At 35.1% G+C, this 24,661-nt stretch overlaps 1 protein-coding gene across 2 annotated transcripts in view; it reads left to right on the forward strand.

The window, feature by feature from the left end:
* Positions 1 to 24,661, forward strand: part of cers1 (ceramide synthase 1) — a 39,998-nt gene that overhangs the window by 7,417 nt on the left and 7,920 nt on the right. For both annotated transcript variants that reach the window (XM_024279282.2, XM_024279283.2), the window contains exons 2-3: positions 20,869 to 21,028; positions 23,650 to 23,830. In XM_024279282.2, the coding sequence (XP_024135050.1) occupies positions 20,869 to 21,028; positions 23,650 to 23,830 (341 nt within the window). The remainder of the gene's footprint in view (positions 1 to 20,868; positions 21,029 to 23,649; positions 23,831 to 24,661) is intronic.

Here is a 24,661-nt window from a genome sequence, read left to right on the forward strand (position 1 = left end):
ACCCTTTTTGGGGTGTTTATTTATTTATTTATTTTTGGGTAGGTAAAGGGTTAATTCAGAAAAAAAAGCATGAAAAACTTCAGTATCTTGGCTTGTTTTTGCACAGGAGGACAGCGTCCATGCCCTCAAACCCTCAAAAACACACCAAAGCAGGGACTCAGAGCGGAAAGCAGCCGTGGTTCTGCCAGCTGCCCACAGAGCTTTAACTTCCTGCTCGAGGTTGAGCAGCGCCGCGTCCTCTCACCGTTTCCAAACGTGAGATTCGACAAGCTTCCTAAACCACAGATCCCAGATCACTTTCCTCTAACTCTTGTTCATTGTTGCGCATTAGAGCCACAGAGAGAAACCCGACACAGGATTAGTGGTGAAGGAGCGGTGATGTCCATTTAGCCAAAAGTGCCCACTCAGATGAAGCTCACTTATAGTTCTGACACAATGATTGGAAGCCATCTTTTCTTTTGACTCAGCTATTTCCTATTTTTTGCTTTGCAAGCATCACGGAGAGCACTTAGTCCATCTTACGGCGAGCCTTTCTGCTGCGGGTTTGTCAAATGGTATAAACACATTTAGTATAAACAATACTTCTGGCTTTACTAATCTGTTTCCTCTTGTTAGCTGCTCTTAATGCAGCAATAATAAGTCCCTCAAACCAATGTTAGGCACTGATATGCAGTAAAAGCTACTGAGAGGGGAAATGAGGACCATTGATTATCTCGCCGGAGATAATCTACTGATGGTAGGAGACCATCGTCTAACATGGAAGTCATCCATCCTGATTCCTTATATTTCTTTTTTTTTTTTGACAACAAGATTTAATTTTGTCTGTAAAGAAATAGTAGATCAGTTGTCTCATAAAGAGACACTACTACAAGTATTTTTTTAGGTTAGGTCTTATTTTTGCAACAACCCTAGCATGACCCCGGGGTCACGCTGCATCCGGTCCGGTCCGACCTCTCTCGACCGGCTTCAAAAGTTCGTTGGCTTCAAATTTTTGCAAAATTGGGGCTAATAACGTCCTTAACCGAAAATCATGCAAACGAGTGTAAAGTTCATGCGGTAAATTTTTCAAAATAAAACCTATTTTTCGTTGTTTTTACTGTGTTTTAAACATTATTGTGACAATCAATCTCTGGTCTCCTCTATTGACACAATACGTGAAGAGTAATAAGACAATAGTGTTATTACTGACTCAGACATTCACTTATTTCAGGGATTACAATAGAGATTGTTTAATTCTTTTCTCTTACTTTGAAAAGACCTTGAAGACCCACTCTAATTATTTTCTTTTAATATATTTTCAGAGCTTTCCCAGTATTTTTTTTTTAAATATAACTATGTCGTTTTCCCCAAAATCAATCAATATTATGTCGTTTTCTAGGACATAGTTTCTGTAGAGTAGCTGAAGTTTCATAAAAAATTTGCATCTGAGTTGTGGACGTGGAGTAAGCCTGCCCTCATTTCCCATGATCCCTTTGTTTACACTAAACTGGAACTATCCAGCTGTACAGTTTGAAGCCAGATTCCAGCTCGGATAAGAAAATGAAGACGTTCATGGATCTATTTGTCTACAAGTGGATACATCAGACAGGGACTTTGTGAACCGCCCAGCTCTTTCACAAACTGTATTTTTTCGTCTGCTCCTGATTCACAACAATTTGAAAGTAGAAATCCTCAGAAATGTAATTTTAAGATTAATTTTCTTAATATTTGTCCAAAAATGCAACAAGAACATGTTTAAAACACAATTTTCATCAGTGTCTTTAATGCTTTAAGATTCACCCTTCAGTTCTGCTCTTTCATCAGATTTTTCTGAGATAATCCCAAATTAGGTCAAGGTTCTTGGAACTTCAGTTATTTAAACCTCCGACCTACAAAGGATATCCAGGATTTTATCTCTTTTTGCCACTATATTTCCTCATTCGTGGATCAATCAATTATTTTTTTTCCCACTATCTACAGTTAAAAACAAACTACTTTAAATTTTTGAACATATTCTTTGGCTTCCCTGCTCTACTTGTGTTCACTTCTAAGAATATCTCAGATTCACTAACCTGCTGTGTCTGCCTCACTGTCAGGATGTGCAGACGTCACTTTTTTAGCTGTTTTTAGGAACACAAACAGCAATCAGACGATTTTTTAATTTTTTTGGGGGGGGGGTAAAAAATGCTCATCTTATTAAAAAAAAAAAAAAAAACATTGAATTAATTCAAACTGAATGTCTCCTTCATTCCGCTTGATATAAGGGCTGCCACAAACAATTATTTTAATAGTCAACTAATCACAGATTATTTAATCTGATTAGTCGACTAATCGGGTCAGGCATAAAGTGGATATAAAACACACATCTTAACCATCATTAGCTTTAAACAAACTAAAAACTAGATATATAGCATTCCCTGCAATAATGCTAGAGTGAGTGGTATTAGATGAATTTGACTGATAAAGATGCTAAAATTGATAGCTGAAAACGCTGTAGCTGATAGCCAGTTAAAATATTAGTTAAAGGCCAAATAAGCCTAAAAAATTGAAAAAATCTTAAATTAGCCAAAACAGCTAGCATGTAGCGTAAATATTAGCTAAACTCAAAAATAGCTTAAAAAAAAAAGAAAAAAAAAACATGAATTAGCCAAAACAGCTAGCATGTAGCGGAAGTATTAGCTAAATTCTTAAACAGCCTTAAAAAAACTTTTAAAAAGCTTAAATTAGCCAAAACAGCTAGCATGTATTAGCTAAACTCCAAAATAGCTTAGAAAATGAAAAAAAAAAAACATGAATTAGCCAAAACAGCTAGCACGCAGCGGAAATATTAGCTAAACTCCAAAATAGCCTAAAAAGCAAAAAGGCCTAAATTAGCCAAAACAGCTAGCATGTAGCTAAAACATTAGCTAAATTCTTAAACAGCCTAATAAAACCCTTTAAAAAAGCTTAAATTAGCCAAAACAGCTAGCATGTAGCGTAAATGTTACCTAAACTCCAAAATTGCTTAAAAAATGAAAAAAAAAAAACATAAATTTGCCAAAACAGCTAGCACGCAGCGGAAATATTAGCTAAACTCCAAATTAGCCTAAAAAATCTGAAAAAATCCTAAATTAGCCAAAATAGCTATCATGTAGCTAAAACACTAAATTCTAAAACAGGGTAAAAAAAACCTTTTTAAAAAGCTTAAATTAGTCAAAACAGCTAGCATGTAGCGGAAATATTAGCTAAACTCCAAAATAGCCTAAAAAACCTTAATAAATGCCAAAATAGTCCAAAAAGCTAGCATAATGCCAGTATAACATTCAACTTTATTACACTCTGACTCCATATAATATAAAGTAACGACTAATCGACTATTAAATTAGTCGTCGACTATTTTAATAGTCGATTAGTCGACTAATCGTGGCAGCCTTACTTGATTTTGTCTGGTAAATAAAATTCAATGACATTTTCCTAATATTTTCACAGTTGTTATTGTTTTGTTCAGTCACATCTGATTTCTTTTTTTTGTATCACTGCAGATTTTTCCATCATCAAAGACTTTTTTCAGTTTGTTTGATGAATTAATGGTTAAAAAGTCGAGCTGCGTGCTAACAAGATAAAAATATCTCCCATCAGCAACAATAAAAATGGTTAAAAACAATCCATTTTGGGACCAAAAGTTCTAAGCTCCGACGGGTGTTGCAGCATTATCAAGTGTTTTTGTAGTAGAGCGGGTCCGCTCCCACACACCTCCTACCCAGCAGCCCTCTGTTAATTGTCACTCACCGCAGGCACTTGTGAATAAACAGAGCTGTGAAAACAAGAGCAGATCCAACAAATAAACCGCAATGTTGACCAGCAGTTCTTGGAAGATTTGAAATTTCCTGGTGGTATTGATCGGGTCGGGAGTTTGTGGCGTTTTTTTTCCGCCATGACATTTAAAAATGTCATGTTGTGACACTGTGACAGGGAGGTTTGTCACTTCCCGCCACTATGTTTAACCCTCCAAGAAGAAAAGGGTTTATCCATTTGACATAAAATAATCCAGTTTTCTTACCACTTAAGCTTTGTTCTGAACATGAAAAAAGCTAAGAATAGAAGGGAGAGTGGTTGTGCAGTCTCACAGTGTGATTCATAGCTGAGGCAGACATTTATTAACACTTCCAGCTACAAAGCGGGGTCATGAATCAGCTCTGTTTGCAGAGTGTCGCAGTCAGGCTCTGGTCAGGCAGAATGTGCTGCGAGGCCTTGATCGCTGCAGAGGCGAGCCTCTTAATCTTTTTCCTCTTCCTCTTTCATTCTGGAGCTTGTGTTTTTCTTCAGCCGTGGAGTAAACGGGCAAGAACAGACGGATGCTGCGAACGCCGCGTTTGATAAATGGATTTTCACCAGAAAGGACTCTTTGTAGTGACACGAGTAAAGTCAACAGTCGGAGAAAAGCAGTCTGTAATAAGCCCGGAGTAATTCATATTTCTGTTTGCCGTGCTCGCATGCGACTCGTTTCTGTTCGAGTCTGGGAACATCAGGGTGTAATTGCATCAGTTTCCAGTCTGCTTCTGTCCTTGTTAGTTTTTCCTCTGTGGAAGAAATTGCAGCGTTCACATGGAATCTCTCTCAGAGTAAACTTTGTGGAAAAAATAGTTGCCCGCCTAAAAGTTTGGCCCTCCTCTCTTTCCATAATTAAACCCTATTACATCTTCAATCTTCCCTGGTTTCCTCTCTGGATTACCCCACCCACTGTGTGATTTGGGGAGGGAAACGCCACCAAACTGCCTCAAAACCCAGAAGTTTAGGGCGCTAAAAAAAAGTTTTCTGTGAGAGTTTTCACTTAAAACGTGTACGTTTAAATTATTTTCAATAATTATGTTTTGAATTCTGAACACTCTTGAGTGCAGACTTGTAAAGTCACACAACAAACTAAAACATGCAGCATAAAGTCAACAAATAGCAAGAATTCCTTTGGGGGAAAAACAGTTGAATTGTCCAGTTTTAGTATCTGCTTTTGCTTTTTTTTATTTGTAGAGGTTGGAATTAAAGGATTTCTTTTCTATTGAGAGGATAAATGGTTTAAAGAACAATTTATTCACATTCTGTTCACTGGGATGCAGGGCTGCCACAAACGATTATTATATTAATAGTCGACTTATCACGATTATTTTTTCAGATTAGTTGACTAATCAGTTAATGCGCAAAATGGATGTAAAACACACATCTTAACCATCATTAGGTTTAAAATAACTAAAAACTAGATATATAGCATCACCTGCGATAATGCTAGTGTGAATGCTGTAAGCTGAATTTGGCCACTGAAGATGCTAGTGCTGATAACTGAAAAAGCTGAAATTGATAGCTAAAAACGCTGAAGCTAATAGCTAAAAATACTGAAGCTGATAGCAGCTAAAATATTAGCTAAATGTCAAATTAGCCTAAAAATGGAAAAAATCCGAAACTAACCAAAATAGCTACCATGCAGCAGAAATATTAGCTAAAATCCAAAATAGCCTAAAAAACAAACAAAAAAATCCTAAATTAGCCAAAACAGCTAGCATGTAGCTGAAATATTAGCTAAACTCCAAATTAGCCTTAAAAACAAACAAAAAAAAATTCCAAAATTAGCCAAAACAGCTAGCATGTAGCTGAAATATTAGCTAAACTCCAAAATAGCCTTAAAAACAAACAAAAAAAAATCAAAAATTAGCCAAAACAGCTAGCATGTAGCTGAAATATTAGCTAAACTCCAAAATAGCCTAAAAAGCAAGCAAAAAAGCCTAAAATTGGCCAAAACAGCTAGCATGTAGCTGAAATATTAGCTAAACTTGAAAGCAGCCTAAAAAACCTTAATAAATGCCAAATTAGTCCAAAAAGCTAACACAATGCCATTATAACTTTCAACTTTACAACACTCTGACTCCATATAGTATAAATCTTTATTAAATAAGAGCTGTAGCAAATGGGGAACACATAACCAATGCTTTTCGTGGTTGAATGAGCAGTTTTTAGCAATAAAAACGATCGAAAAACCACTAGAAAGATATAACACAATGTATTAAAATCTATGCAAGATATTAAGTCATACATTTATTTAAAACAAAAAGGAAATTACACTATCTAGTTGAGATTTCCTAATCATAAATTATTTGCACTCAACAAGGGGCGAACTTAGCATTGGGGAAAGGTAGGCGATTGCCTGTCCCAATGTCTTAATAATTTGTCTCAAAAACTTAAATCACTAAAATAGCATAAAACTACTTATGTGAAAGTGTTTCATCCTCCCTTAGCTATTCTGAAGAAATTAAATATTACATTAAGCTAGCAAGATAAGTAAGATAAAAAAACATTTTAAAAAGTAAGATTAAACATTGTAAAATAAAGAAAGATGAAAGCAAAAAAAATGATGCTGCACTTCCTTAAGTGCAGGAGGATGAAACGGGAAAAAGAACTATGAGAAAACAGTAAAAAAGGTGGGAAGACAAAATTGTAAAATTGTGGGAAAAAGGTCAAAGGAAAAAAATCACATAAAGTAGAACTTTATTTTGAAAAAAATCCATGTAAAATTACAATATTTTAAGCCATAAATTTATTATTTTGTTCTTGTAATAATGCTGTCTTTTTCTGATAATTTTAAAAACTTATTCTTATATATTTTTACATTTATTTTCTTTCACGGTGGCCCCTAATAAACACGCCATCACGAGAACAGAAAAGGAGAGAAAAAGCCTAGAAAACGACAAAAATGTTTGATTTTGACTAAAAATCGACTGGAAAAGCCTTTTAAATAAATCAAAAAATGATCAGAGTGGGACTTTTTAAAAATATAGTTGCCATAATCCAGTTCTTAACATCTATTTAAAGTTATTAATACTTTTTTTGGTCCAATTGTGGCTCATTTATGATGAAACAAAGATGAAGTGCGCATTACTATCAGAGGATATCATTATTACAGAAATCATTTGTGCACATCATGTTACAAAAACAGAAGCCTATTGATTATCACCAGTAAAACGTTTTACACTATTGCAATCAAACAAACATTTTTCGAGTTGAAAGTGTTATTTCTGTTTTGGCCTCCTTCAAACTTCCGTCTCTCAGACAATCATGCAAATGTCTTCTTAGAACAGAATCTTAGCTCATTTCACCCTAGTGCATTCAAATATTCCGTTCTATTTTAAGCGTTCCTCTCTAACTCTGTTCTTACCAAACTTTTTTTGGACTTTTTCCATTGAACTGCTGGTTAATCTGCTTCATTTTCAGTTCAAATCAGTCCAGATTATGATGTTTTGCTTTTACACGTTAAAGATTCAGATTTGGAACAAACTCAACCTGAAAAGACAGGTGCTTTTGCATGATTGAAGACCATTTTTCTAAAATAAATAATCAAACTTCCTGTTATCTTTTGAATTTACTTCACCACCATCGCTGGAAATGAATTTACCGCCAGATGTTAACAAGAAACAGTTTAATGTGTGAAAATAAAAAAGAGAAGATAAAAAAATAAATAGTTACACAACCACTAGTGTCAGTTTCATCACAGGTGGTAAACTGCTGTATTTGCTGGTCAGAGCTTAACCTAAAAACAACCAGAATATGATTATAGACTTTTGAAGGAGAGTTTAACATTTTTGGAGCATCAAAATAAATAGATTTTTCTCCACAATATGCAATAAAGCAGAAACTATGTCCTAGAAAAAAACATTTTTTGGACTAAAAACGGCATTAAAAACAAACAAACACTGGGAACGATTTTAAAATAGACAAAGAAATGATTGAAATGAATGATTGCCACATAAAAATTAGTTCATAAATAAATAAAATTTCACTTTTTTGGAGGAATTGTTGCTAAATATCGCCACATAAACTCCAATTTCTCTCAAAAGTCCAAAAAAGATTTGACTATCGATTGGTTTACACCACTTCAACTTTATAAACACACTTTCAAGTCAATTGTGTTTGGTTGAAATTATGTTTGGACAACTTTTATTGCCTTTTACAAATTAATAGATGAGTAGTAACACCAGGATTCTTCCTAAAAGTCACTTTAAATATCCAAGCCTGTTGAAATACTAACGTCTTTTTAAAGTAGTAAAACTTTACTCGTTGCTTCCACACACCCATGCACAACTTGATACGACAGGGTGTTTACTGAAATATGGAGAACAGTGGCGTGTGCAGCCATTGATAAGAGAAAAGGGGGGAAAGTGTGTTAACTGACACCAGCAGAAAGTTAATGAGCAGCAGTTGGTATTTCAATGCCCTGCACCTTCCTTCATGATGGAAATGAGTTACTGCAACGGAAATCCCACTCATATATATGTATATTTATATTTTTTGAGTCAAGATGCTGCAAAGAAAAGTGACTTTGCTACAGAGATTAAATGATCGTATTTTCTGAATTATAAATCGGGAGCAAAAAACTTCTAATCAATAAGAAGAAAACCATATATAAGAGGTATGTGGATTTCTCTGATCTTTATATCACTGGAAAGAGCTGAAAGAGACCATTCCAACGGTATAAAGATCATTAAGATACCTCAAAGAATAAGAAAGTAATGGAATGTTAAGTGATCAAAAGTAGAGTATAATTTTATTCCTGAATAAACAGCTAAAAAGTGACATTTTTGTGACCAGAAACAAAGATTAGAGTCTTTAAATTGTCATAACTTTCTCATTATTTGTCCAATCCACAAAAGGGGGATATTTTTGGGAAGCTAATCAAGCAAACTACAAGAATTGAATCACAAATTTGGTATTAAATCAATATTCATTTCCATATTATCAAATAATCATACAGAAATCTGCTCCTGTATGCTTGTAGACATCGCTTGCAGCCAATCAGCTTGCTAGATTCGGTCACGTGACGTCATGTTCCAGGACACCGAGGCTTGCGAATGAAAAAATAGTTTTTTTTTCTAATGAAATTTACAGGAGATTTCAACAGTAATCGACTAGTAGTAACATTAAACGACAACTAACTTTTTTTAAAAAGCTGACGAGTGGTTTTGTGAAGCGGAAAATTTCCTAACGTGTACTGCACGGATTGAAAAAATTCCAGAAGGAGGTTAAAGAAAAAATTCTGGACTATAATATAAGTAAATATGCCTACATGTATACTATCCATCAATTTAGTTATGCTCATTCTAAGGAGAAAACGCTGTACATATGCGCGTACCCAAATATAAGTCACTCTTTTATATTTAAAATAAAAACAATAATAATAATGCTTTGATCTAAATGAGAAAAATATCCAAATTTAATAGGAAAACAATCAGATTCTCCTCGTTTGTTTTGGACACTTCTTCTTCTGGCACTGTCAGAAGAAAATACAGCACCCTCTAGTGGTTGTTAGTGGAATAGTGGAAAAATAACGAATACACGAGCCTATTTATGCTTAAAAAATCACAAAAAAGTTGCTCCTGAGTACAAGTCGCACCCCTGGCTAAACTACAAAAACCCAGCAACTTATACTCTTGAAATTACAGCAAATCTTTATTTCTTTTCATCCCTAATACCGTCTTTTATCGGTTTCACCTTTGTCACCTCTTGTACCATCTTTAGATTGATGTAATGTAGTTTACTGCAGTCACTTGTGTCATAAACTCTGCTCATCAGAGCTCATGCAGCCACACGCTGGTTTGCAAAGTATCTCATTTAACATATGTGTGTTTAATCAAATCAAATTCAAATTCTCTGCATCCTTTTGTTTGACAGCAGCCCTGCAGCTGTGTTGGTGGTTACTGAGTAATGTGAGTTTTTAAATATTACCTGCAGACCTTCAAAAAAGGGAGATGGTTCCTTGTAGTTTGATGCCGTTCTCTTTGGTTTTATGGATTTAGATAACTCAGATTTGTTAAAGAACGCATGGTGCTGGTTCACTCCAGCTCATCCATGCGTAATATGGACCAAATATGGTGTTGTGGTGTATGTTGGCTAACCTATAGCTGCACATATAGCTGCACATATCCTGTCTGCAGGCTGAAAACATGCTGTTTTGGCGTGCTGATTCATTACGGAGTGTTTCTGCACCACGTTTCTTTGTGCGTCACTGCACGCTGATTCATCGGAGCCCCTCCCCTTCATTTATTTTTATTTGAATTCAATCAAATTCCTCATTTCCCAGCATGCACCTGACTTGTAGTAGTTTCCACCATGTGTAAGCGGTCAGGAAAACGTTTCCTCTGTTCAACATCTTGAGCTAAGCGGCTCGCCGCTCGCCTGCTGTCAGCATGTCATAAATGGAAGGAGGAAGTGGGGGCGTGGCTTACGGCAACGGCGAGCAGGAGTCGAATGCTTGTGTGGCATGTTCTGCATTCTGCTGGTGTGTCCTGTAATCTCACAGCCATGTGCAGTTTCACTCCCATTTCCGGACAGAACTTTTATGGTTGTTGTTTTGCTGATGAGAACCATTCCTCTTCCTCCTGAGTCACAGCGTGATGAGAATGGAGCTGAGGCTTTTAAGGTTCTGGACAAGGATGCACTAAAAATCCCCTTTTCACTCAGGAACAACTAAAGAAACCACAATAAAGTTGTGTTTTTAAAAAAAACGTCTTTAAAATACTTTCCAGGATGGGTTTTTGTGTGACTCACAAGCTTGTTTAAGCCACCAAAAGCTCAAATAAATATCCCATACACTCAAAATGACATTTAGGCAGCAAAAGCTTTTGTCTTTTCAGCCCCAAACTCATCATCTTTATCCATAGAAGCTGCTAAATTAACAGTGAGATCCTTCCCACTTTGATGTGTTGAACTGAAAACAACTCAGTGCTCAGAAATAATCATTAACTTCTCTATTCCAGCACCAGAAGGTTCTAGGAGACTCTGGGGTTGTTGCAATAAGCTATATTTACCCCCACATGTATAGAGAGTCTCTAAAACTCTGCCATCCATTGGATTAGCCGTTACAAATCCTATTTGCCCTGAGCCTGGAAAAACAGACGAGGGCATCTGTGACAGAATGGGGTTTAAAGGTGACACTGAGAAGCGGGTCCAGAGTGCGAGCAGCTTCCAGACTCCGGAGTTTGGTGTTCAAAATCAGCCCAGTTCGGTGTGACGTGCGTAGTTTTTATGAAACGTTTCAGTTTAAATAAGACAAACTGGTGTCCTGAAAGGTGGAAGCAGCTGAAGGTCTCAGTTCCCGTGGTGAGGATGAAACCGGTTCATCACGTGTGTACGGTGAAATCTGGAGTATCTTCAGTCAAGCATCTAAACTTTTTAATCCTCTGCTCTATCCTTTTTTTTTACATTTATGGAGTTTGTGATTGGTTAATTTTTTACGGTCCAGGGATAGGCAAACCTTTTGGCTTGTGGTCCAAAGAGTTGTAAAATTTGATAGAAGGCCCGAACCAAAACCAAATGTTATTTGTTTTTTTTACTTATTTATTTACTTAAAGGTATTTACTTTTTTACTTAATAGTTTTTCACAGCATTTTATGTATTTTGGTATCATTTTATTTTATTTGTTTAAATTTAAATTTAATTTTTATTTGTTCTTTATTTGTGAATTTACTTTTTATTTGTTTATTTAATAGTATTTATTTGTTTTATTTGAATCTAATTATTTAATCATATTTTATACAATTTTATGCATTTTAATATATTTTTTTATTTATTTACTTTTTGTATTTTCCATATTTATTTACTTTTTCATTTTTTTATTTTTATTTTTACTTTTATTTATTTACTTAGTTTATGACTTAGTTTATTTCTTATTAATCTATGTATTTTTTATTTATCTATTTAAAATGCTATTTATTTATTAATTTATTTAAATTTTATTCTTTTAAAAGTATTTCATTTTCAATTTTATGTATTTATTTAGTTAATTTTATTCATCAATTTATTTACATTTTAATTTTATTTAATTTTTAGTTTTACTTTATTCATCAAATTATTTACTTTGTATTTCTTATTTAATTGTTTCATTTATTTATGTGTTTTTTAGTGTATTTGTTTGTTTATTTAAGCATTTTACAATCAATGGGAGGATTAGTGCCTTGGGATGCTTCATTTTCTTTTAGAACTTTAAATATACCTTAAATATATATTTAAAATCAAGGAGTTTTTATTTAAGTTTTTATTAATTGAAATGAAAAAAAGAAAACACACATGAATGTCAGAAAAACAACAAATCTCCACATGGGAAGACATCAGATTTACAAGGAAAATAATAAAAAAAAAATATTTGCTATTATCAATATAATTGTTTTTAGTTTGGCGAGCAAGAATAAATGAGTCATTAATACTCCTGTTTTTACGTGGTAGTTAGTCTTCAAATGCTAAAATACGTAAATTAAATAGATTCAAGATGGAGTCAGTATTGGCTTCAGTCCTTAAATCCGTCCTTCCAAACCGTTTTTTCAGGATAAAAACTTAACAGGAAGAGTTTTGCAGCTGGAATATTTCACACCTGACAGTTTGAAATGGGAATTACTTCAAGTGGTAGACTGAATGTTAAGGGGAGAAATTTCGTTTTTTTGTGCCGGTTTGAGAGAACACTGCAGAGCAGGATGCTGTCAGGAATCAGATTAGATCTCTGGGAAACCAAAGATGGAAAAAGGCGCATTATGAAAAGAGGGTGAAAATGGGATTAAGCCTGATTGAACAGATCCACTCATGAGCGGCATTTTAACTCACTGACCCAGTTCGTCTTCTTATACAACAAGTCCATTTACTCTGCGCCGCCTTTTGTTTTTTTTTTTTTTTTAGTAAACTGGTTTAAAGTTTTTCTGGGGAGCAGCTTGTGGGAGAAGACAGATGACACTGGGGTGTGAGGAAGATGGAGGACGGCTTTTCACCTTTTTCTTGGCACGCTGGGGTTTGGCAGCAGCCCTGCTGGTCGCTGAGGGAACCTCTCATTTGTCAACAGGCCTGCAGCAGCATTTACAGTCCAGCAACTCACACTTCCTTTTCCCTTCCTGCTGGCAAGACACCGAACCGCACTTAGCAGGTCGTGCTACATGACTGTTTTTATGAAGAATACATTTAAATAAATAGGAATAGTTTGGTGAATGTAACAGACAGAAACAGGAAAAAATAGAATGAAAGCCTGCGGCTGAAGGGAAGAGCATTTACCTGACAGAAGATGAGCGGATTATCTTAATTTCATTGACCCTTTCTTGCTCTGTTGGGTAGGCAGACATCAGCGTGGGTAGACGGCAACTGAACATAAGGTGGGTTGGATGGCACTCAGAGAAAAAAGATTGAATTTATTGACAAACGAATAACATTTACTCTGAATTTAAAGCTTATTTTGCTCATTTAAAGGCTCGAAGCACAAAAAATTACCCACTGTTCTGCCAGTGAACCTCAGGAAATTAAAGCTGGAGGTTCTTTTAAACATTAGTTACTGAAAAATCCCACCAAGTTGGTTTCAAACAGAGATATGGACAGTTCACTTCCTCGAAGGACTCTCCAGAAACAGCTTCTTGATGTGAAAGTCTAAGAAAACTAAAGAAAAGTTCAATTTTTAACCTTTTACCACCGTGTTTATGTTCTTTGATTTAGAGTAACGTAATTCCAGTAGATTCTGAAGGAGAAAAGCTCGAGAATCTACTGGAATTACGTTGATCATATTAACAGTTGAAAAGTTACAGTCTGTTAAAGATTTAGTGTTTAAAGTCCCCCTTTATAAATATTTGGTGAATTAAAAAAAACCTTCCCAGTAGTGTTTTAATAACGATTATGAAGTTTTTAACCACAATTCCACAACCTAAATGTCTTAAAATAAAAGCAGTTTTTCATGTTAATCTGACCCCTCTTTTTCCAAAAATACTTTTCTTACGATTTTCTTTCGATTCTTCAATTCAATTAAATTTTAAGTTTACACATTTATACACATTTGTTTAGAAATACATTAAAAGTCTACTATGTAATTTGAATATATTTATATAAAAATATTTGTGAAATAATGAGATTTTTAATATCATACAGTGTTAAATGGATTCTCTAAAGGAGAAGTTCTAACAAAAATGTTCAGATCATTAACATTGTAAACAGTGCTGCTTCTCCTGGAGTGCGTTTCAGTTTGACCACTAGGTGGCGATCGCGCCATAAAAGTACACTTTATTCAAGAAGAAGACACCACTATGAGGGTAAAAAACGATATTTTAGACCACAAATAGTTATTTTAAAATTATTTTCTTAAAGAGTTTGGAAAATTAATGCCTATGAGTAAAAAAAGAAGTTCAATTAGTACGTAATGTATTTTTTTGGTCAACTGAGCGTTAGCATTAGCCGTCCTATGGGAAATTCTATTGAACGTTAGCATAAAGCTAGTGGACTTTAGCTTAATGTGCTAAATCGATTTATATCTTTTGTGAATCGATGATCTATTAAGCTTAAATCGATTAATCAATTTTTCCAACCCAGCCCTGTGTATTTGTATGCATTTGTGTATTTATTTCATGTTATTACTTTATTGTGTACCTTTTAATTAAATTAAGAGTTTTACTTTTTTTGTCTCCAACATATGAGAGCATGTACACTCACTGGCCTCTTTATGAGGTAAACTTTATGCCCTCAGAACTGCTTTAATCTTTGGTGGCATCGATTCAACAACATTCCTCAGACTTTGGTCCATATTGACATGATAGCATCACACAGTACATTATATAAAATCTGTAAAATTAAGAAGTTATCTTCTATTTGCATCTTTTATTGTACAGTTTGGGTGAGTTTTCGCCTCAGTTTCCTGTTCTTAGCTGACAGGAGTGGGACCCGGTGTGGTCCTCTGCTGCTGTAGCGTTATCATTAACGGTTGTTGTGCGTTCAGATGCTCTTCTACAGACCTCAGTTGTAACCAGTGATTATTGTGATTCTCCTGCTCCTTTTTTGACACGTTAAACACTCAACCACACTTTCAGCAATTTCAGCAATCAAACCGTTCAGCTTACTCAGGACATTACTGCTTGTACATTATTTATGTTTTGATTTTGAAATATTGAGCAAAATATGCCCCACAGGAAATGAATGAGAAATTGCTCAAATTCTTCAAAAACTTTGTGCACTTCTTGTGAATTTCCACATAGTTTCAGTTAGACAACATTCAAACTTTACAAGCAACTACTGGGTTTCTTAGGGCAATTTAGAATTTACCTTTTAGTTTAGCAACATGCTAGCTGTTTTTGGCTAATTTAGACCTTTTTCCAGTTATGTAGGCACATTTATAGTTTAGCTAATATTTTAGCATTATGCTAGCTGTTTTGGAAAAAAAAAAATATATTTTTAAAGTTCTTCAGGCAAATTTGAAGTTTACTAATATTTAGCATTATGCTAGCTGTTTTGGCCAAATTTTATTTTTACCATCTGTTAACTCTTGCATCTTCATCCGCAACATTCAGCCTACAGCATTCACACTTGCACAATCGCAGGTAATGCTATTTATCTTGTTTGAGTTACTGTTGCATTTCTGTCAGCTGGAACCAGTTTTCCTCTGAACCTCTGGCATCAACACGGCATTTCCATCCAAAGAAACAGCTGCTCACTGGAAATTTTTTACTTTTTCTGACTATTCTCTGTGAGAAAATCCCACTTTTGGAAATACTCAGACCAACTCGTCTGGCACCAACAACTTGCAAAGTCACTAAAATCACCTTTTCTTCCGCATTCTGATGCTCATTTTGAATGGCAGCAGATCATCTTGACCACGTGTGTCAAAGTCAAGGCTTGGGGGCCGGATCCGGCCCTCCACATCATTTTATTTTATTGTTATTAATGGCCCGATGTTATCTTGCATTTATTTTTAAATTGTATAAATTTGACAAAATATATATTTTTTGGAGAGTAAAATATTGAAAGTTATTCAAGGTTTAAATTAATTTATTCTGGAATAATATTCCAACCTTTTTATTATTCAGAATTATGTTAAAAAGTTACGGTTTTTATGTTATACAAATTGACATTCTGTTAGCCTTTTGGACTAGCTGTCTTTTTACTAAGATTTTTTAGGCTGTTTTGGAGTTTAGCTAATATTTCAGCTACATTCTAGCTATTTTGGCTAATTTAGGAATGTTTTTCAGTTTTTTTGGTCCATTTTGGAGTTTAGCTAATATCTCAGCTAAATGCTAGCATTCTGGCTAATTAAGATTTTCTTTTCAGTTTTTAGGCTATTTTGAAGTTTAGCTATTTTTTCCAGCTACATGCTAGCTGTTTTGACTAACCTAACTTTTTTTTGTTTGCATTTTTAGGCTAATTTGGCATTTAGCTAATATTTTAGCTGACTATCAGCTTCAGCATTGTTAGCTATCAATTTCAGCATCTTCCGCTAACAGCACTAGCATGGTAATGCTATATATCTAATTCATAATTATGTAAAAAGTTACCGTTCTAAAGTTTTAAAAATATAGTTTTAGTTTTTTTCAATAAATGTTTATCCTGTTCGACCTAAGGTGTGTTTTGGATTTGGCTTCTTGTGCGATTGAGTTTAACACCCCTGGTCTTGATGTCTACACACCTAAATGCATTAAGTTGCTGTCATGTGATTGGCTGATTCAAAATGTGCCCTAACAAGCAGTTGGACAGGTGTGCCTAATAAAGTGTATTTATATGACATAGTTTTTTTGTTCATGCTCATGGGTACAATAAAGGTTTTCTGATTCTATAGAAACAACTGATAACAACAACAAAATGACACAAATGTTTAATTCTAAATTTTCTCTTTTTAATAAAAGGATCAACACTTGTTGTGCTAAATAATTGACACGTAAACTGTGGTGGCGTGTTTTCGCCTCCGGTGTGGTTTTGACCGTCTCATCCTGTGTGTGTGTTGAAGAAGAATGGGGAGGGGTTATACTGTGGTGACAGCTGGCTTCTATAAATAAATGACAAAGGAGGGTGGTGGGGGGGGAGAGGGGGCGTCACAGGGAGGGAGTTGAAGAGCGGCCTAAAGAGGGCCAAGAAGAAGAAAAAAAAAGAGGAAGAAGGAGGAGAATCGTTGATGAAGAGAGGGGGCAGATAAAGATGTACTGAGAGATTTAGAGGAATGTGGAGAGCATCCTGCACTTATCACGTACCACCTCGCCCAATCGGCCGTCCCAACGGGAGGGGGGTCACGAGCCCCCTGCACGGAGGGTGCCTCTCCACATGTGTCAGCACCAAGGACCACCACATATTTAGTCTCCTTCTCGTTCTTTGTTTGGACTCCTTCTAATTAAAAAGTAAAAAACACAGAAAGTTTCAAAATAAAGTGAGCTAAAGACAACGCCGTCCTTTGTGTGCGTCTAATGAGATTAAAACAAACAGATTGGATTGCTGGTTCTAAGTGGAAGCAGCAGTCGCTGCATTAAACTTTCATGTTGATGGTTAGTGAATCTGATGGCATCCGGGCGTGTGGAAAAGCAGCTTGAGAACAACTGATTGAGATGGGCCGTATCACTGACACGGGCAACTTTCACCGTCTTGCCTCCAGTTACACTGTGTGCATGTGTGCATGTGTGTGTGCATGAAGCGCGGAGCTGGGTTTGGTTTCCTGTCATGACATAGTTATGAAACACCTGCACGTATCAATACCTACCGAGCCTAAGAAACTACTATCTTTTATTTGGTCTCCATTTGTTCTGGGACTGTAAGTGGAAAATAAATATTTATATACTTATGAGTGACTTTCTTGAAAGACAGCAAGTTGAGGGGGCGGAGCTTCATTATCAAAGCACATCAGTCTTTAACTTCCTCTATTTCCGCTTGCATCTGAAACCATGAACAGACTCTTGAGCAGCGTAGTTTTGCGGCTGGACAGCCACATGTCGACAGTGTTCTGCAGCTTTGTGGCTTTGTGCATGCATGTGAAAAAGTCACGTGAAACTTTGTAATATATCTGTAGTGGTTTCAAGAGCGCGCTGGCTTTGGCGTGCATTTACTCTCAGTTGTAAACCAGTTTAATTGTGAATTTATTAGAAGTCATATTTTGAGGCAATTAAAAACATACTTAAGTTCCCACATTGGAGTATTTGGGCCCAAACTCACAGTGAAGCTGAAAGTCAAACACAAAAATGGAATTTTATTCACTTCAGTCATTGTACGACTACAGATACTTGGAAGAAGTCCACTCCGCCATCCCCAATGTCTTGGCTCTATGATACAACATGCTTTTTAAAATTGGAAAAATGAAAAAATGTTAAAAGGCTCAAAATAACAATTTAATAAACAATAGAATACCTTAGTTAATGTGTAAAATGCTATCAGATACGTAGATTGTCACTTTAGGGAGGGGAAGGAAGGGAATAAACCTACCATCTGCTACTTTTTTCTTTAATTTGTATTAATTTTCTTTATTTTATTTGTTTATTTATAACTCATATTTATTCTTGAAATGTGTGAATATTATTTCTGTTACTCTATGAATAACAGGTTCAGGAAGAGGGTCAACATGTGGAGGTTGCATCAAAAAGAAACAAAAAAGGCTATTTTACTTTCGAAAATTGTGTTGTTAACATGTTCTTGTGGAATTCTCCTGATGATGGAGGTCATATAAAGAAAATTAAGCTCAAAATTCAGAGTGTTTCTTTATTCAAATCTTTTTAACCCCTTATTACCCATAGTCGTAAAAATGCGACAAACCATTTTGGCTTCAAAATTACCTAAATAAATTATTTATTTAAAAGAGAAAAACATATATTTATATATATATTCATAGCTGGAAATAAATTCAGGCGTTAAGGGTTTAAATCAAAAGCAAACACAAAAATGACATTTGAAAAAGAGCATATTTGTCACGTAAAAAATACGCTAGGCGGGCTCCAAGCTCCCCGCTCCTCTCCATTCTGATGGATCCACTTGTACGTCATTATTGCTGGTATCTGACTGAAAACTGGCTGGATAGTTCTGGAATTGTTCGCCATTTTTGTTGCACCGCTAATGTTAAGTTGGGGTTGTGAGGGGCTGTAAGCTAGTGGGAGAGTGTGTGAACAGAGAGCTCAGTAATGTGTGATGGGAAAGGGTGACGGGGTTGCTCCGTGACAACTTTATGACAACTTTATGCAGAAACTATGTCCTAAAAAATTTAGTCTTAAAACAGGATAATTATTGGCTTTTTAATGGCTTTTATCTCAAATGTGCAATCACAAATGAGCAGAAATAAAAAATGATTTATCTGTTCAAATTTTACTCTGTATTTTATTTGTTTTCCGTCTTTTACATGTGTTTTATCATTTTGTGTGCTGCCTATCTCGTAACCCTTTAACTACCCCAAAAAACAACAACAAAATCATCCAAAAAGTTTTTTTTGTCCTGCTGCTTATTCCCCCTAAAGAGACATCAAAGTAAAAAAAAGGGTTCACACCAGTTACTATCCTAATTATTATTATATTTTTTAACTTCAATTTTTAGAAACAAAAATGTTCTGGTTAGTAACTGGTGCGCACCAGATATTAACAAAAGAAAGCTTCTTTTTTTTTTAAATTGACGTAAAAAATTTTTTTTTTTTTACTGGTTACAATCTAGTGCACAACAGTTAGTAACCAGAAACAATATATATTTTTACATACATTTTTGAAATAAAAACATTTTTTTTACCTCATTTTTTTAATGTCCCTTTAGGGCCTCCGTACCTTGGGAAATAATACACACAATCAATATTTCTAAAAGATATGTTTTCTAAATGTTTCCCACCATTTGGTTGAGGTGGCAGTTAAAGGGTTAAACTATCATTTCTTTTAGCATCCACCTGCCAAGAGACTCAATTCTAGAATATTCACATTTGTTTTAATGTTAATTTATATGCATTGTCCCTTTCTTAATACTCAATCCAAAAGATCACTGGGAATGCTTTTTAAATAAGTCAAAAGATGATCAGAAAATTACACAAACAAGCGAACTTTCCCCTGTAGACTGTCTGGATCTTCAGATACCTGCTGGGATTCTTCACTCATTGTTTGGCCCGAGGACATTTCTACGCTCACTGCAGCGATGCTTCAACAGTAATCAACTCCGCAGCTCAGCTGCAGCAGCGTCGCTTGCTAAGCGTCCTGCACACATGGTTGATGGTTCTGTAAACAGCAAAGCCAAAGCTTCCCTGCACAACCAACCATGTAATTACAGCATTTACACATCACAAAAGCATATAAAACTGCATAAAAAAAGATTGCATCTGACATCCGGTTTATTGCGGTTTCCAGCTCTATCTGGTGGTGCACATTTACAGCCAGATATTGACTGATAAGCAGACAAATAGCTGAACGTGGGAATTTTTATTAAAAATTTAGTCTGAAAAATTATATTTCTTTAAAAAAACATTGTGCAGAATTTAGGGTGGAATTAAAATAATAGTTATCCACAAATCCCACAGAGTTTTCAGTTTTCACATCCATGTCACTGTTCTTGTTTGTTTTTCCGTCTAGCTGCCATGGTTTTCTGGTTCTGCTTCTTTTTGCTTTAAGGGGAAGATCTGTGTGCTAAAAAAAGATCAAATTAATATAAGCTTTATGTTAAATTCTGAACAAGACTGCTGATTCAGCTATGTCGACCGTCGGAGTCAGCAGCTGCCTAACCAAAAACTACATAAAGAAAACAAATAAACAAAGCCTGCAAACTAAGACTACCAACCCCAAACTAAAATAACAAAACCCAGCAATATAAGATTGCTGAGGACAGAATGGAAAACAAAACTAAATAATGAAAAAAATGAAGATGCAAAACACGAATGACTAAGTTATTATAGACTAAAACACACATAAATAATAAAAAATCTGCAGGTCAAAATCCAGATTCTGATTCACGTTTTTATACTTTTATGTGTGTAATATGTTTGCTTTTCATAAAAATATGTAATTATTAAGACCTGTTGACACAAAGTTATAAACAACTTAAATTTTTTTCTTTGAATTACTTGCAGCTTTCAAGACTGCATAAATAATTAGTTCAGATATTGATAAGCCCAGAATCCTCCCAGCAGCTGATTTTTCTGTTTTTCTGTCTCCACAGCCTCTTGCACAGAGGTGCAGGCTGCTACCCAAAGATGCTGCCAAGATGCCGGAGAGCTCGTGGAAGCTGGTCTTCTACACCATGTCCTGGTCCTACAGCACCTACCTGCTCTTCTTCACCTCCTACCCTTTTTTTCACGACCCGCCCTCTGTTTTCTACAGTAAGACTGACGTTTTTTTTTGCTTTTTTTTTAATTAAATTTTTGTTTTTTCATTTGGATCTACAAAAATACCCTAAAAGAACTTTGTAATTACATATTTAAGAAAAAAAAGATCAGGGAAAGGCTTACGGAAGAAAATGAATTATTGATCTGTTGTAACCAACCCAGACTAATGTTGTCCTCAGCGATAAGGAGCTGAGGTCATTTTAATTTAATGAAAACAACAGGCTGCAACTGCAGACTCTGTGGGGGCGAAGTGGCTCTTTGAGTATTAAAACGGGCAGATATTGTGACGGTCCACATGGGAAACAGCTGGGAGGCCGATGCAAAGTTCATGGTTTCATTTATTGTACTTTTATGTCTTTATTCACTTATTTATTAATTTCCTTTTATATTTTTTTATTTTAATTTATATTTTAATGCGCAGCACTTTTTTTAATTTTAATTGTGTTAAAATGAAGTTTATTTGATGATGATTTACCTTTTTTAGGGCCTTCTATATGTTTTTTAAATTTATTTAGTTTGTTTCAAACATGTAAATGATTAAAATACAATCAATATGCAAACTTAAAGATGATAACAATAACACAAAACATTTTTAAAATGAAGCAGGAATAAGATTAGTTCATTGAAACCAGCCCCAAAAAAGACACAAAGTAAATATTAATAATAATAATGATGATATACAAAGTAAATCGGTTAAAAAAATAAATCAGATTAATCACTTTTGAGTTATACATCAACAGTAAGATAAAAACAGTTTTGACTTTAATGTCTGCAGTTTTACCCCAAGAAAACAAAGATGTTGAGCAACAGCCGTAAGAACCAAACATGTTTCTGCACTTTAAATGGTCCATGTGAATACTCGATTCTGATTGGCTGCTGGGTGTGGACGCACGCCTAAAAAAGAACTTCCAGTCACTATGTTCTATATGTGCAGGCTTCTTCTAAACAAACTTTTGCTTAATCTTCTGGACAAAAACAAGCGTTAAGAGGGGAACTTTGAGCTTTCCTTTGCAGCTGCTGTCAAAGTCGCTTCAGGCACAGCGACACGTTGTCGTGTTACCGTGACAACGGGGCCCATTACATATCAAATAGTCAGATTTTTGCGAAAAAATATCAAGAATAAAGTACAAAAAATAGAATAAATATGTATTTGTTACTGAGTGATAATAAGCGATAGTAGTGTGCATTATGCGAAACTAATGCACTCCGTGGAAGCATGAATTCTGGCATTAAGAGGTTAACACGTTAACTATTTTGAATTAGCATGTGTTAAAGTTGATAGCCTTAATATATATATAATGTATTATTATAATTTTTAAGTATATTATGTGTTTTTTACTCTAAAACGTTTTTCCTTTTATTTTTATTACTTTTATTTAATATTTTTTTACTTAAAGTTTCTATTTATTCTCTTATATATTTTACATTTTTAAATAAAGTTTTTTTAGGCTTGTTCTGCTTTACTTATTCTCTTATATATTTTACATTTTTAAATAAAGTTTTTTTTAGGCTTGTTCTGCTTTTCTCCTTTAGAAATCCAGTGAACTTCTTAGTAAAGATCACACATTCTAGGAGCTTTTCATTCATCTTCTCTGTACTTTAATTGCTGTCATCTCCTAAAAGCAGAAGCAGAATAATTAGGCTGGATTGCACGAAGAATAAAAAAAAAAATAAAAAAAAGAAGTGTCAGGATTAATGAGGAGAAAAAAACCTCAAGTGTTCAGCTTGAAGAAGAATAATTTCCATTTGCCTCCGTTTGGCAGTTCTCTTCATTCGGTTTGTCCAGCAGGCGTCTTCTGAATGTTTAATGCCGGAAGGTCCGATCAATAAACATTACACCAAACCTGAATGAAAGCCATCTCTCCAAAGACAAACCTCACTCAAGCACCGGAATTTACAGTTCTAATCGCGTCCTTAGGCTCGGCCCTGCTGCTGTGGAATCGGCCTGGTTTTTCCAACGCCGTTGAGGTTAAACCTGATCCCTCCGGCTTCCTCGAATGCCAACCTCACACTTCTTATCTGGTTTCCTTTCTGGTACTTACCACAAATAGTGTATTAAATGTTGATAATTATGTGTAAACACTATGATAACTTTAATTAATTAATTAATTTCGTAACAGTTCATAAGATTAAAAAAGAATGAACTTATGATGACAGGAAGTGAACAGGTGTTGGGTTCTTTAAATGGGAATTACAGGAAAATCACATTTTATTTACTATATTTGTTTCCAGCAGTAAACAAGTGACCTGCACTCTCATCAGAAATACATTTTAATTGATTGCTGAAATTAATTAATGGGAAAAGTTGTGTTTTTAATTGTGGTTAATAGACAATTTTCAGGAGGAGTCATAAAGAGGAGTGTAAGTGCTGCCCCCTACAGGCAGAAAACTGCAGCAACATCAAATTTGACAAAATGATTCTGATATGAATGAGGATTTTTATCTTAAAATTAGAAATAAATATTATATTTCAGACTTTTTATCCCCAAACTTTGTCTCATTAAAGTGTGAAATCCTTTTTTTTTTACTTTTAATCCTTTGACATTTGAGATTTTATGCAAATCAGTAAATCCTGGTTGATTAAAGTGTTTGCTTTGCTTTGTTTTCTCGTCCAGACTGGAAGAGTGGGATGACGGTGCCCACGGACATCGCCATAGCCTACCTGATCCAGGGCAGCTTCTACGGCCACTCCATCTACGCCACGGTCAACATGGACGAGTGGAGAAAGGATTCTGCCGTCATGGTCGTGCACCACATCATCACGCTGGCACTCATTAGCTTCTCCTACGCATTCAGGTAAAACTTTTTAAAAATAATCTTTCTTCACAATTCGATTCAAAGCAAAATGTTTGTGTTTTTTGTTCAATTTGTGTATTAAAAGGATCAGGAATGACTACATCAGAGGGACAGCACATGTTAGAGGTTTTGGAGATAAAGTCAGAGAGGCCAGACTGAGATGGTTTGGACATGTTCAGAGGAGAGACAGTGAATATATTGGTAGAAGGATGCTGAGTCTAGAGCTGCCAGGAAAGAGGTCTAGAGGAAGACCAAAGAGGAGGTTTATGGATGCAGTGAATGAAGACATGAAGGTGGCTGGTGTTAGAGTGGAGGATGCTGACGACAGGCTTAGATGGAGGAAACTGATTCGCTGTGGCGACCCCTGAAGGGAAAAGCCCAAAGGAAAAGAAGAAGAAGAAGAAGAAGAAGAGCTAGTGTTTTCCTGACAATCTATAAACACTTACATAAAGTTCAGGACTCGAACCGGATCCGAATACACTCTTAGTGATTAGGATTTATTTCTTAAAATAAGAATTCTTGGTAAGACCATTCTCCTAAGAAAATGCAGGTCAATTTTTTGTTTTTAAAGAATAATTTAAGTTAATCTAATTTATTTACATGTAACATAAGTGCAGTTTTGCCAAAATTACTCTGACTTTAGTAGTAAAAGTAACAGAATCATCAAAAGTATGCAATTTATTGCAAAAATTACAAAGTTAAAACAAAGAAATAATTTGCTCCACACACATTTCCATCGTTTTTTAACTTAAAGTAAGCTACTATTCCTTATGCAAAGATCAGAGATAGTAATGGTATGCAGTAGGGATGCTACGATCCACTTTCCCCATG

Source organism: Oryzias melastigma, linkage group LG4 (genome assembly GCF_002922805.2).
Source record: "Oryzias melastigma strain HK-1 linkage group LG4, ASM292280v2, whole genome shotgun sequence".
NCBI lineage: Eukaryota > Metazoa > Chordata > Actinopteri > Beloniformes > Adrianichthyidae > Oryzias > Oryzias melastigma.